Source organism: Triticum dicoccoides, chromosome 4B (assembly GCF_002162155.2).
Source record: "Triticum dicoccoides isolate Atlit2015 ecotype Zavitan chromosome 4B, WEW_v2.0, whole genome shotgun sequence".
NCBI lineage: Eukaryota > Viridiplantae > Streptophyta > Magnoliopsida > Poales > Poaceae > Triticum > Triticum dicoccoides.
Genome location: NC_041387.1, coordinates 526805513 through 526819678, shown reverse-complemented (window position 1 = coordinate 526819678; position 14166 = coordinate 526805513). Strand labels below are relative to the sequence as shown.

General features: G+C 46.2%; 1 protein-coding gene across 1 annotated transcript; it reads left to right on the top strand.

Annotated features, from left to right (window-relative positions):
- The first annotated feature begins 60 nt into the window (after positions 1 to 60).
- LOC119293828 (probable cytokinin riboside 5'-monophosphate phosphoribohydrolase LOGL3) lies at positions 61 to 6355 on the top strand. Its single transcript, XM_037572178.1, has 7 exons — positions 61 to 206; positions 1067 to 1164; positions 1267 to 1297; positions 5198 to 5297; positions 5483 to 5634; positions 5745 to 5888; positions 5997 to 6355. The coding sequence occupies exons 1-7, from the start codon at positions 102 to 104 to the stop codon at positions 6063 to 6065; spliced, it is 699 nt and encodes a 232-aa protein (XP_037428075.1). The 5' UTR covers positions 61 to 101; the 3' UTR covers positions 6066 to 6355.
- The last annotated feature ends 7811 nt before the right edge of the window (positions 6356 to 14166 follow it).

Sequence of the window (14166 nt, the reverse complement as noted above, 5' to 3'; positions counted from 1 at the left end):
ATAGGTGGTCGTTGTGCACACACACAAGCAAAACACAGATCAGAGAGAGGAGGAGAGGGAGAGAGAGCAGATCAAAGAGAGGGAGAGGGAGAGAGAGCAGGATGAGTCAGGCGAGCAGATTCAAGCGGATGTGCGTCTTCTGCGGCAGCAGCCAGGGCAACAAGAGCAGCTACCACGACGCCGCCATCGACCTCGCCAACCAGCTCGTACGTACTACTACTCTCTATTCATGCATGCATCTCCTCTTGGTCAGCAGTACGTATCACGTATCCGCCAGCCAGCTCTTGATTCTCGATTCGCAAAGGGGTTGTGGGAACGTTCCTTGTTCGTAATCACGCGGTGATCTAAAGGAAGCCGGCAGGGAGACTTTTTAGCTAGCACTAATTGCTGAATGATTAAGCAGCCGGTCGTTGGTCTTTGATGAGATCCAGAATCTGAATATACTTACACTTGATGATGGATGATTACAGAGGAGGGAAAAACACGCGCACCTGCTGCACATGCATGGCCTGGACGGCCTTCTCTCCTCTCGTTGACATGCATTAATCTGCTTATTAGTTTGCACCGGACCGGTTAATCACGAAAGCGGCTGTTAAGTTAGTAGTAGCAGCCAAGCTTAATCTTAATGTGTACGTAGATGCCTAGCTATGTCAAAACTCAAAACTACACACTTTTACAGTGAGGTGATTTTAATTGCCAGCGGCACAGAGCACAGCTAACCCTGGTAGGACAGGTCGGGCAGAGCTTGTCATCTATCTAGCTCCTCTGAAATACTAGTACCAGGTACGAACACAACTTGAACGGCATGTACATGCAAGGCATCAGCATGCATGCACTCGTCAGCTTCAGCGCTTCTCCTGTAGTAGATCACTTACCGTCAGTACGTAGTAGTACCCTCACCGCATTCAAACATGTGTAGTGCAAGTGCGACAAGTCTTGTCTACTGCGTACAACGAGTTCACTCCATCATGTACATACTGATACCGTCGGGCGGCCGCGGGCGCCTAGCTTGAACGTACGTACGGTGGGAGGAGCTAGGTAATTAACGTTGAATGGTGGGTGGCAGGTGGGTGGGGGCATCGACCTGGTCTACGGCGGCGGCAGCATCGGGCTGATGGGGCTCGTCTCCCAGGCCGTCTACCACGGCGGCAGGCACGTCATCGGGTAAGTTTCACCCAGCATCGGGCTGATGGTACCAGTATATAGTTGATTATCACTGGCCTAAGTATAAGAAAGTTGTCTCATGTTGCTGTCTTGCGCGTGCAGGGTCATTCCCAAGACTCTCATGACACCCGAGGTATGCACTGTACTAGTACTTGTCTCATATACTAGTTGCTCGGAGCAGAAACAGACATGGCATGCTCATCCATTTCGAGTTTCCTTCACAACACTTGTACTTCACTGGATCTAGGAATGCCCACTTGTATTACTAGTAGCTCCTAGCTAGGACTAACTAATCAGTCTATTCTCAGGCAGTACGTGTTCCCTTTTCCTAATCCAAGGGAGCAGAACACAACACAGCAGAAGTAGACGTTGTTGTCCCGCCACAGAATTGAAAAAACAATCCACAGAAGCGCCAACACTTTAGCCAGATTTCAGTCAGCTGACTTTTAGCTTTGTGGTCAATCGATTTTTTGGCCGTTGGATCATGCTTTAAGATTTGTGTAGTTTTCTTTTTTTCTGTCTTGTTTTGCTGCTGTACTGGGCTGTTTGGATTTGACTGACCCCTGTTTTGGGTCAGTCAATTTCCTTCTTGGGCTGGACTTTTGTGTGTGCATACTTTTTTCCACGAGTTTGCTTTTGTTTTCTGCACGTGTACGCTTTTATTTTTCAGTTGAGTTTTGCTTTTTTTCTTTACGTGTATTTCTGGATTTGAGTGTGTGTAAATGTATACATGTACAAATTACATTAGCGTATGGAAACTTCACTTTGATATATTTATTCTATATATTATAAAAAGTGCATTTTTTGTGCTAATTGTGTGCAAAAATTTGTTTTTTTTTCATTTTCTTCATTCTTGAAGTGTAATAAAAATGTTAATTGTTTTGTGCTATTTTTTTTCCTAATTAAATACAGTTTTCTATTATTATGTGTATGTATGCATGAAATTACTATACAATATTTGTGTAAATTATACTAGACTGCTAAAGTTGCAGTATTAAATGTGTATTCACTGCATATTATAAAAAGTACAATTTCACTGCAAAGTTGTGTGTATGTTTTTTTTATTTTCTTTCCTCTGAAGAGTAATACCAATGTCACTAATTTACTTTCTCTTAAAACACTTTATTTGTTTTATTATGTTTAGTTCATAATTTATTTCCTTTTTTTAAGGACGATACCAATGCCACTAATTCGTTTCTTGTTTAAAAACTTTGTTTTTATGTGAAATTCACTATTACTTCATAACCAAAAAGTGCAATTTACGTGTAAATTGTGTGCAAATTGTATTATTATTTTTTTATTTACTTACTTCTTAAAGGGTGTGCAAATTTTTCCGGTACCAATGCTGCTATACTTTATTTCTTCTTAGATTTTTTTTGTGTGTTTGTAAGTAAGTATACACGCAAGTATGATACATCATGTGTGTAAATTATAGTAGAGAGCAAAAATTGCTCTGTATATGCTTACTTTTTGCATATTACAATAGTGTTCAGTCCATACTTGTGTGCAAGTTATTTTTTAAGTTTCTTTCTTCTTAAAGGGTTTCATTTTTCCCTAGAAAAAATATTATTTCATTTTTTTAGTTTTTATATTTTATTTATTCTTATAGGGTTTCATTCTTACATAGAAAACTTCATTATTTTGTTTTAGTTTTAGTTTTTGTATTTTTTTTCTTAAAGGGTTTCATTATTCCATAGAAAACTTCATTATTTTGTTTTTGTTTTTGTTTTTTATTTTCTTTCTTCTTAAAGGGTTTCATTCTTTTCTAGAAAACTTTGTTATTTTCTTTTTCTAATATTTCATTAGTGAATTTACATTTCATTTTCTTTCTTTTTTAAGGTAATACCAATTCTACTAATCCATCCCTTATTTGGAAACTTCTATTTTGTGTAAATTCCACAATTATGTGCTTATTCTTGCATATTATAAAAAGGCTCAATTTTTATGTAAATTTTGTGCAAATTTTTACATTTGTTGTTTTAGATATTTTTTGATTTGTAAAGGGTAATATAAATGTCACTAATTCATTCTTCGCTCCAAAATATCATATTTTGTTTTTGTTTTAGTGTTTATTTCACTTTCTTTCTTCTTAAAGGGCAGTAGCATTGTCACTTATTCATTCGTTCAAATTCTATCTGGACGTTGTGAAAAACCGCAATTTAAGTGTAAATTGTGTGCAAAAGCGTATTTAAGTGTAATATATGCTTATTCTTGCATATTGTGAAAAGGCGCAATTTAAGTGTAAATTGTGTGCATATTTTATCACTATTAGTGTTTTAGCTTTGCGAGAGATTCATGCCAGACTTTTTCTCGGGTAATTGTCCCTAAATAACACTGCATTTAGACTGCAGGTATACTGTAGTAAATTGTGGGACATAGATACTTTATTCTGGCCGCGTTTGAACCGTCACGGTCAAAAAAGAAAATTACCTCGCACTTTGACTCCCTCTCTTATTAAATATATATGCCATGCATGCATTCTCTCTCTCATTTTTTTCACATGCATGCACACATCACAAATCCGTCTCAGTAGCTCTCTCTCTCTCTCTCTCAAAGACATGCATGTCTGTACACACCACAGAGCACCATCTCTCAGTCTCTCACGAGCGTACTCTTGTGTGTGGCTGCGCATGTTCACACCTACACAAAAAAGTGACTGGCCGAATGGAGGAGGATTTGTGGTCTATGGGGACATATGCACCTTATATGGGAAAAAATTAGTAATTCAACAAAAAGTCGAAATTCCTGGAAATATTTTTGAAATAAACTTGACCTTCTATTGTACTCGTGAAAAAAAGAATCCACAAAAAAATATATCCCTTTGACTTCTTTTCAAAAAAGACAAAATTTTGGCTAATATAGTGTGAATAGTGACCTATAATAGCAAATAAATTTTGTCTTTTTTGCTGTGAGGTCAACTTTTGTTTTTTTCTTCGTCGAGATTTATATACTAGTGCAAAAGTAAGTCAAGTGTTTTGTCAAAATAGTTCTTACCTATTTTGACTTTTTATTAAAATATTTAAAAAAAATCCCCATATAGGGTGCATATACAACCAGGAACCGAAGTGTATTTCCCCTGGCCGAATGCAATTTTCAGTCGATTGACACCTAGCCGGTCCCAATCGCCAAACCCCACGTACTAGTAGACCCGTGGGCCGTGGCACGGACGGATCCAAACCTGCAGGCGTGAGCAATAGCATAGCATAAACAACCGCAGCTTTGCGTGGCGTGATGATTCCATTCCCGGGCCTAAACAGACATGCTCCTTGGGAGAAAGAACGTACGTCCTTAACCAAGATTTCTTTGGGTCATGCTTAGCCCCGTACGTACAGACAGACAGGCGTGCTAATTAATTAGTTTGATGGCTACCTGCATCCGTTATAAAGTTGGCGAATTCGATTCATTTTGGAATCGATAGGTGTTCCCCTTGTTCCGAGTCGTGGTCGACAACTGATCCGGCCAGCTAGGTTGGACTGACTTCACTGCCCACAGTAGCACGAATTTAACCAAGCCTGCCTATAATAAAAACTCGACGCCTGCCCTGCCGCACTGTTCTGCATACACATGCATGCATGTCGGTAGCGCGTGTCAGCTCGTGGAAATTACGTAATCAACACTGCCGAAGCTCTGCTTATTATCACATGGGACGAATACCATCGTTATCATTGTATACCGCGGTTAATAAGCCCTGCAGGGTGCAGGCGGTAGTGCAATTTGCGTGCCGTACAGTGCAGCATTGGTTGCAGCAGCAGCAGCAGCCTGGTCCTCCGGTCTTCGTTTCTTCTCCTTCAGTACCTGTGAGAACTGAGAACTGAGAGCATCGTGTCCATATAGGAGTAGTACTACTTCTCCCGCCAAGCCGGCAAGCGAGATCTGGTTTGTCTCGCGTGCCGACATGCGCCATCACCATCACACATACAATTAAGCTCTGCATCTGCGCTTTCAGTGTGATTTCTGCTAGCTGCTGCTGCTGCTGCGTTGGTACTTGGTGCGAGTAAACGGATATATAAATGGATGTTTGTTGCTGTGGCAGATCGTCGGGGAGATGGTGGGGGAGGTGAGGCCGGTGGCCGACATGCACCAGCGGAAGGCCGAGATGGCCAGGCAGTCGGACGCCTTCATAGCCCTGCCTGGTACGTGCCGCATGTTATGCTCCGGATCCGCCCTGCATCATTGCCTCGTTGATTACCACACTGCATTGCATGCATCTTCTCAGCCTATCGGTCAGGTCTGGCCGGCCAGGACCCCCAAAATTCATGGCTCTGTAATACTGCTATTGTAATTAAATGCCTCTCTGACATGTTGTCGTCCTAGTAAGAAGACATCATGCAATGCAATGCAATGCATTCCGCACGTGCGAAACTGTACGTACGTAGTAACATGCATCTCACCCGTTCAGGAGGGTACGGGACGCTGGAGGAGCTGCTGGAGGTGATCACGTGGGCGCAGCTAGGAATCCATCACAAGCCGGTGCGTACACACATACTACGTCCAATGATCCAGCAACATATAACCTAAGCTAAAACGAACATGCATATGCAATGCAATCTCACATGCATGGCGGCATGTCAATTCTTCAGGTTGGTCTGCTGAACGTGGAGGGGTACTACGACTCGCTGCTCACCTTCATCGACCAGGCCGTGGAGGAAGGCTTCATCAACCCCGCCGCCCGCCGCATCATCGTCTCCGCCCCCACCGCCCACCAGCTCATGGAGAAGCTCGAGGTGCATTGAGAGAAAAATTCTGTGAAACAGTATTATAAGCTACTAGTATGTGCCATGATAATCTGTGGTTACTTAATTAATTAACTCGTGTGCGTTATTAATCCCCAGAAGTACGTGCCTTACTACGACATGGTCGCGTCCAGGCTGGACTGGAAGACGGATCGCCTAGAGTTCTGATCATGGAGCATGCATTCTTCATTTCTCTCAGCGTGGTGCATGCATGCATGGATGCAGATCGAAGGAATGATTTGCTGAAGATTAGCGTAAAATAATTAGTAGCTAGTTCAGTTGTACTCGAGCGGTCTCGGTGGCATACGGGCTTCTTCTGTAAGGGCGTGGTCAGTATGAACTTTCGATAGGTAGCTAGGTGTCAACCTTTATATATCTTGATTAAGTATCCCTCCAAAAAACATCTTGATTAAGACATTACTAGTAGGCCCAAAGATCAAGCAGCTAGCTGAGATTGACTGAAGCGAGTACAGTTCTTGGCAATGAATAATTATCTGTATCGGTAGTTATTCGATGGTAGTTGTGGAAGAATTTAAATTCAAGTTTCAAGTTGTAAGTTTGCTTTCCCGCAAAAAAAAAAAGTTGTAAGTTTGCTGAAGCCGATGTAGTCCAAAACAGAGCTGAGATGGCGTTACCGGGCCAGTTTTATCAGTGCCAGACCTCTCAATTATAAAAAATGAGACCAACCCAAGGGCTAACCCTCGTTGGTATTTTTTTATAGGAGAAACTCTGCGAGCACCGCACGTCCAAGCCGGGGCTCAAACTCGGGTGGGCTGGTAGGTACCCCAACTGCCCAGCCAACGGGTCGACGCCCCGTCCTCCAGGCCTCTCAATTATACCACTGATAAAACTGGCCACAAAGCTACCAAAAAAAGCTCCTATTGGACGAATATGAGCGTCAAATAGGGGAGGCTCCGCCTGAAGCCAGGAAAACAGGCCGGCCCACTCTGCCACCGAATGGTTACCTTTTTTTACTTTTGATTTTTCACCAAAAAATGGCTCTAGTTTTCTAGGAGCTGGATATAAATCACTTACTAAAAAATAAACAGGCAGTACCATAGAAAATTGTTAAGTATTCCCTACGTCCATAAATGCTTGTCATCAAAATGGATGAAAAGGGATGCATCTAGATCTAAAATACATCTAGATACATCTATTTTTATTCTTTTTGATGACAAGTATTTTCAAACGGAGGGAGTATGTGTTTTAAAATTAAATTCACAATATATTAAAAAAATTCACCATCTAATAAAAAATATTCAGTGTGTATTTTTTTATTGTATAATTAAAAAAGTTGAATGTATATTAACAAAAATGTTTGCCATGTATTCCAAAAAGAGTTTTAAAAAATATACTAAAAAATTAAAAGAAAAAACCAATCTGGAAGGAGGAACATAAAAAATAAAAGGAAAAAAACAAGAATAAAAACCGAACGAAAAAACACAGAAGAAAAAAAACTTCTAGTGAATGAACAAAAACAAAAAAAAGCAACAGAAAAAACAAGCGAGAAAAAAAGTAGCAACAAGTGACACGTTGCCACGGACTGGGTGGTCCTCCTACGGGGGATGCGGGTGAAGCGACCCCTATTTGCCGCCTGGTGGCATATAGAGTCCACCCCCAAAATACGCACACGGGTCAGGGAGTGGAAAACAAAGGCAACATCACTGTTGATCAGGGTCTACTTCAAGCACTTCCCTCAAACCGAAACCACAACAATTAAATAATACTCCTCTAAACGCTTTTAAATTTCTTTACAGAGAGAGTATCATTTTGCGAGGAACTAGTAACGATGGAGCCAATTTTCTATCATGAAAAAATCATGGTGTACTAAAAAAAACTCATGGTGTCCACAATATATGGTTTGTGTGGCTTGCCTGCTCCACAGTCATGCTTGCATACGTGTTTTCATGCAACTTATTTATCCCCTACACTCCCTTTTCCTGCTCTAGTCGTTTTTTTCCTCAAAAAATCTAGGAATAAACATCCTTTCCACTATCCTCTCAGTGTGGATGACGGAGCTCAAGTTGCGCCTCGACGACCAACCTGCATCGTGATCTACCAAGAGATCACCTCACTTGTGCTTAATGTTGTCGGATCTCGGGTTCCGGCAGATCCTCAAGGTTCGAACTCTGGGGTGCACGCGGAGATCACACCTCCTGCCTACCCACGTCTCGTCGCCTCGCAAGGATCTAAAACTACACGAAGAACAACACAAGGGACACGAGATTTATACTGGTTTATGCCATCATTATGGTGTAATACCCTACTCTAGTTTGTGGTGTGGTGGATTGCCTCAGGGGCTGATGATGGACAGTACAAGGGAGAACAACCTCGCGAGGAGCCGTTCTTGGCTGGTACGATGAACTGCTTGGGTGAGTTCAATCGCCTCTCTTTCTCTCTAGTCTACCCAAAATCTCTCCTCCCCCTACTCTGCGGTGGCTAGCTCTATTTATAGAGGGAGGCCCTGGGCCTCTTCCAAAATATTGAGCGGGAAGGGCGCCAACAATTGGCCATTTTGAAGGGGAACATCTAGTACACTTATCCTGACTAAAGTCGGTCCTCGCCTGCCAAAGACCCTGACGGTGACGCCGGCTTGGGCTCCACGATGACCTCCATCCTGCCGTCCTGCTGGTCTTGGTCTTGTTGCACCGAAATGGTCGCCTTTGCTCGATACTCTTGCCTGCGCTTGCCCCCTTTGCACCAAAGAGGAAACAAGGACTCTGCGCAGGCCGGCGCCCGCCTGGCGCCCGCCTGGCCTCGGTTGTCATGGCTTGCGTCATGGGCACCTCGTGAGGTACCCCGCCTTGATCTCTCCGCCTCCTCGCGAGCCAGCCTGACGAGGTTGTGCCCGAGGAAGCCTCCTGTCGTCCGCCCCGCGAGGCTTGGCCCCTCGCGAGGGTCTTGAGCATGTGTTGATGAAGATGGGCCGTACTGGGCCACTCCCTGAGCCACGCCGCAGGCCGCAGGCAGGCAAGTCTGGGTACCCCCATTCCCAGAACGCCGATAGTAGCCCCCGGGCCCAAGGCGCGCCCGGACTTGGCTTAGCAGAGAAGCGAAGGGGTAAGTGCGAAGCGCCGCGGGCCCCATCAGCCTGCAGCCCTTGGCGCCGCGTGGCGGTTGATTGGGCGTGGGCGTCCTGGCTCCCCCACGACGCCTCGGCAACTGCACGAATTGACAAGAGAGCGGTACCCGTCTAGGCTTACCTTCTTTGCCTTCTCCAGTCATTGACAAGATCCCCTTTCTCGCTCCTATCCTTCTCGCTTCCGAAATCCCCAGATCTACTCCAACCCTGCATCTTAGCAAGGCATGGCGCCTCGCCAGACCCCGGCCGGAGCATGGTACTCGCCCGCTCTAGATCCTCCAAATGTGTCGGAGAAGAACCTTGCTCGGACGCGCCAGATGATGGTGGCGCAAGGCAACGACGGGGCGGCCGTGCTCAAGGTTGGTTCCGCCCTTCCCGAGGACAAAGGAAGCACCTTCTACCCGCTCTTCGTGAGCGCCATCACCGCCGGTTTGGTGCCCCCCTTTTCCGAGTTCTTCCTTTCCGTTCTCCACCATTACAACATGCAAGCTCTGCACCTCCATCCCAACTCTGTTCTTCTCCTGGCGATTTTCGCCTACTACTGTGAGGCTCATGTTGGGGTAAGGCCCTCGGTGGCCTTGCTGCGCCATTACTTTTACCTCCGGGTCTCTCGCGGCCCCATCACCGCGTGCGCGAGCTTCGTTGCGTACGCCAGCTCCAATGCTATCTCGAAGCCCGGGAAGAGGATTGAAGGCTTCAGGAGCAAGTGGGTCATGGTGGATGCTGGGCGCATCCATCCTCGACTGATTCTGCCCACGAGGCAGCCCGAGTCTGTCCACGCTTGGTCCCGCGCGGAGCTCGTTGATCCCCGCGCGAAGCCAGTGCTAGAGAGGATGGACGCGGACCTGTGGCCGGGCAACATGGCGATGGTGAAACTGACCGGGGCGTCGCTCCTGAGGGAGTTCCTGGAGCACCGGGTGGCTTCGCTCTGGGAACACTCGCTTTCGCTGTGGAGGCTCGGGGGGGGGGGGGGATGCCGCCCTTCGCCCGAGCTCTGAAGTCCTGGCCGACGAAGATCTGGCCGCGGTCCTCAAATCCTTGGTTGGGGGAGACATGGCGAGATTGGAAGGTGCTCCTGTTGGGGAACATAGCAGAAATTCAAAATTTTCTACGCAACACCAAGATCAATCTATGGAGTAATCTGTCACACCCCTAGCCTTGCTATGCACTTGGACTAGCTTGGTTGTTGCATCATGTCTAAAATTATTGGAAAGTTGAAATGGGGATTGCTCAAACCCTAGCACCAGATCAAATCAACTAGGTTCAAATAAAAATATTCTCAATGAACCCAAAATGTCCTTCAGATAAGTTCATCATTTTTGATTGGTTTAAAACCTCTGCCAAAAATGGTGAACATATTTCTAGGTTCATTTTGGATTTTCTAATTAATTCATAAAGTATTTGAATTTGGGCATTTAAATGCTATAAATAATTTAAATGCTCAAATAATTCAGAAACTAAATGAGGGCTGTTGAATATATTTCAAATAGTGCCCAAAATTATTTTCAGGATTTTACAAAATGGTTTAGTATTATTAATAAATCAAAACAGAGCAAAATAAATAGAAAACAGAAGAAAAATAGGGAGAGAGAGAAGGACTACCTGGCGCCTACCTGTGCGGCCTGCTGCTGAAGCCGGCCCAGCCCATCTCCACCTCCCCTGTCATCTTCCTCCTTTTGCCAGGAGGACGAAGGGCGTGTGCCCTGCACGCGCGCACGCGGCCCCGGCCACCTCCTGCTTCCCGCCGCTTCTGGAGGCCGCTAAGGCCGCCACACAGCACCCTGGACCCCCTGGACCGCTCCCCTCTCTCCCCGCCTCACCTCTTTCGCTCTCTCTCCCGAAGCCGAGCACGGTTGTCGTCGCCGTCCACTACCACCGCAGCCACCGCCGTTGTTTCGCCCTGCTAGATAGTCCAACAGCTCCGCCTCCTTACGCTGGTCACCTCCACCAACGGACTCGAGCGGACGAGCCTCAAGACGATGCCATCGATCCCTTCTTCGACCTCCACCCACCGAGATCGCCGGCGACCCCACGCTCGCCTCGTTGCCTCCCCGAGGCTCCTGAGCTGCTCTCCTGGACCGCTGTGAGCTCCTGCTTCTTTCCCCCATGCTCACCCCTCCGTTCCCGTCCGTTAGCCGCCGTCCCCGCGAGCCCCGAGCTCCGATTACCGCCATAGCCGACGAGCTCCATGTTCCTGAGCTCTTCCACTCGCCCCAACGTCACCAACGTGCTCGCCTCGTCCCCGGGAACCTGCAGCACCCATGGGTTTACCCTGCCGTTCCCTATAGCGTCACCTCCACCGTCGCCTGAGCTCCGGCCGCCGCATCACTCGTCGCCGTCATCGCTGTAGGTCATCCCAGCCAACCCCACCTACTCCGCTGGATGCGGGTCCGATCCAGCTACCAAATGCGCCTGCCCGCACGTCATTTGGTCGCCGGACGACGTTTTCCGAAGACCTCCTCCGTGGTTTTGGTCACCGGTGGCTAACCGCCGGCATGTCTGACATGGCAGCGTCATTAGCAGCTAATGGCGCCACTAATTGAACCAACACACGATGACATATGGGCCCCACTGCCTAACTAACACTGGTTTAGTTTTTGTTTAAATTAAATTAACCTCGCTGGTCCCACAGGTCAGATTGACTTGGCCACGTCACCTGTTGACCCAACCCCACCTGTCAGTGACACAAACGACGCTGGGTCACTGACCAGTGGACCCCACTGGTCAGGTTTGACCCGGGGCAGCCCTATTGACTCTGCTGAGGTCAGCATGATGCCATGCTGACGCAATATTCCTTTTCTAGAATTTAGTTTATTTTCTAAGTAATCAGGAAATTCCAGAAAATAGCTAAAACTTCAATAAACCATATAAATTCAACCATAACTCCAAATGAAATAATTTATATATGAAAAATTATCAGAAAAATCCAATCTATCCATCTGTACCATTTTCATGCATGTTAGAACAACTTATGACTACTGTTTAGGACAATTCAATTAAATGGCATTTAAATAACCACATGTGGAGTTTGAATTTGAATCTTGGATTCAAACCAACTTCATTTAATCTGGTTTTAGTTGCATTAGCACAAACCACAGCATATTGCCATGTCACATTCATGCATCATATTGTTGCATTGCATTGATTGTGTTTCTTCTTTGTTTGTCGGTGCTTGTCCCCTCTCAGTAGACGTGTACCGACGATGTGATCGATGACACCGATGAAGAACTATACTATCTTCAGAAGTGCCAGGCAAGCAAAACCCCCTTGTTCATTCTGATACAATCCCACTCTCTCGCTCCTGCTCTCTTCTACTGCATTAGGACAACAACGATTCATCTGTTACTTGCTGCGGTAGCTGAACCCCTTTATCCTCTGCATGACCTGTCATTGCCACAGTAAATAGATGAAACCCACTAGCATGAGTAGGAGTTGTTTGAGCCCTGATGTGCCTACTCATTCATGTTTGTTTGTCATGCCTGTTGCTGCTTAGAGTTGAGTCAGGCCTGATTCATCGGGGATGAATTGGAATGGTGTGCGAACATGTCCTACCGTGTGTGAGCTAAGTGTGTGAACACGATTTGGTAAAGGTAGCGGTGAGAGGCCATGTAGGAGTACATGGTGGGTTGTCTCATTGAAACCGTCCTCAGGAACTGAGTTCTGTGTTTGTGATCCATGAACAGCTACTACCACTCATTGGGATCCTTAATTGACCCTCTCGGCTTCTTAATCACCCTTGTTCTCTGTCCAGGAGTTGCAACTAGTTTCTGGTGTTTGTAGGTAGTGCTAGTAGTCTACCAAGTGGCACCCGGTACAGGTGGGCTTGGGACAGACTAGGTGCAGTGGCACGGTGTACCAAGTGGCACCCGGATGGTGGGCTTGGGAACCCTGCTCACATCGTTTGGGGCCGTGAGCGACACCCCGGCCAGATCTCCTTGCGGATGGAACCTGAATAGGCGATAAACCTGGACGAGAGACTTGAGTGTTTAGGTAGGCCGTGGCCGACACCCTCGCCAGGCTTCCGCTTGGAGGTTGCCGAGATACATGACGTGTATATGACGGTAAGTGGCGAGAGCGTGTGTGAAGAAGTACACCCCTGCAGGGTTAACATTATCTATTCGAATAGCCGTGTCCGCGGTAAAGGACTTCTGGGTTGCCTGTACAGTTCATAGAAAAGTGAAAGTGGATACTCTAAAATACGCAAGATAAGCGTGAGTGCTATGGATGGAGTTCTCGTAGGGAGACGCGAGCGGATCCATAGTAGTGCATTGATATGGTGAATATGTGGACTCGTGTGCGCCACCTCAAAAGAGTTACTTGCAGTCGTAGTTCAAGATAGCCACCGAGTCAAAGCTGGCTTGCTGCAGTTAACCCCACCGCCCCCTTTGTTGAAAATGATGCATATGTAGTTAGTTCTGATGTAAGTCTTGCTGGGTACATTTGTACTCACGTTTGCCTATTTTATGTTTTTGCAGAGAGACTTCAGTCTCACTAGTAGTTCCACGTGGACTTCGACGTTTAGCTTGTTACCTCAACTACAATCTTGTGCCCTCGGCAGGATCTGGTAGTTAGTCAGGCTTCTCAGCCTTTTTCATTTGTAGTTGTCTGTACTCAGACATGTTAAGCTTCCGCTTGTGCTTTGACTTGTATGCTCCGAATGTTGGGTAGTGAGACCCATGTTTGTAATATCTCGCTCCTCGGAGCCTATTGAATATAATACTTGAGTTGTAGAGTCATGTTGTGATGCCATATTGTATTTGCACATATCGAGCATATTGTGTGTATGTTATTGAAATGCTTGGTATGTGTGGGATCTGACTATCTAGTTGTTTATCCTTAGTAGCCTCTCTTACCAGGAAATGTCTCCTAGTGCTTCCACTGAGCCATGGTAGCTTGCTACTACTCCGGAACACTTAGGCTGGCCGGCATGTGTCCTTCTTTGTTCCTGTGTCTGTCCCTTCGGGGAAATGTCACGCGATGAATACCGGAGTCCTGTTAGCCCGCTACAGCTCGGTTCACCGGAGTCCTGCTAGCCTAGTGCTACAGCCTGGATTCACTCGCTGATGACCGATACGTTCGATGCTGGGTCATGGATGCCTGTCCCTGTAAGTTTGTGACACTTTGGGTTTACGACTAGCCATGTCAGCCCGGGCTCCTTATCATATGGATGCTAGCGACACTATCATA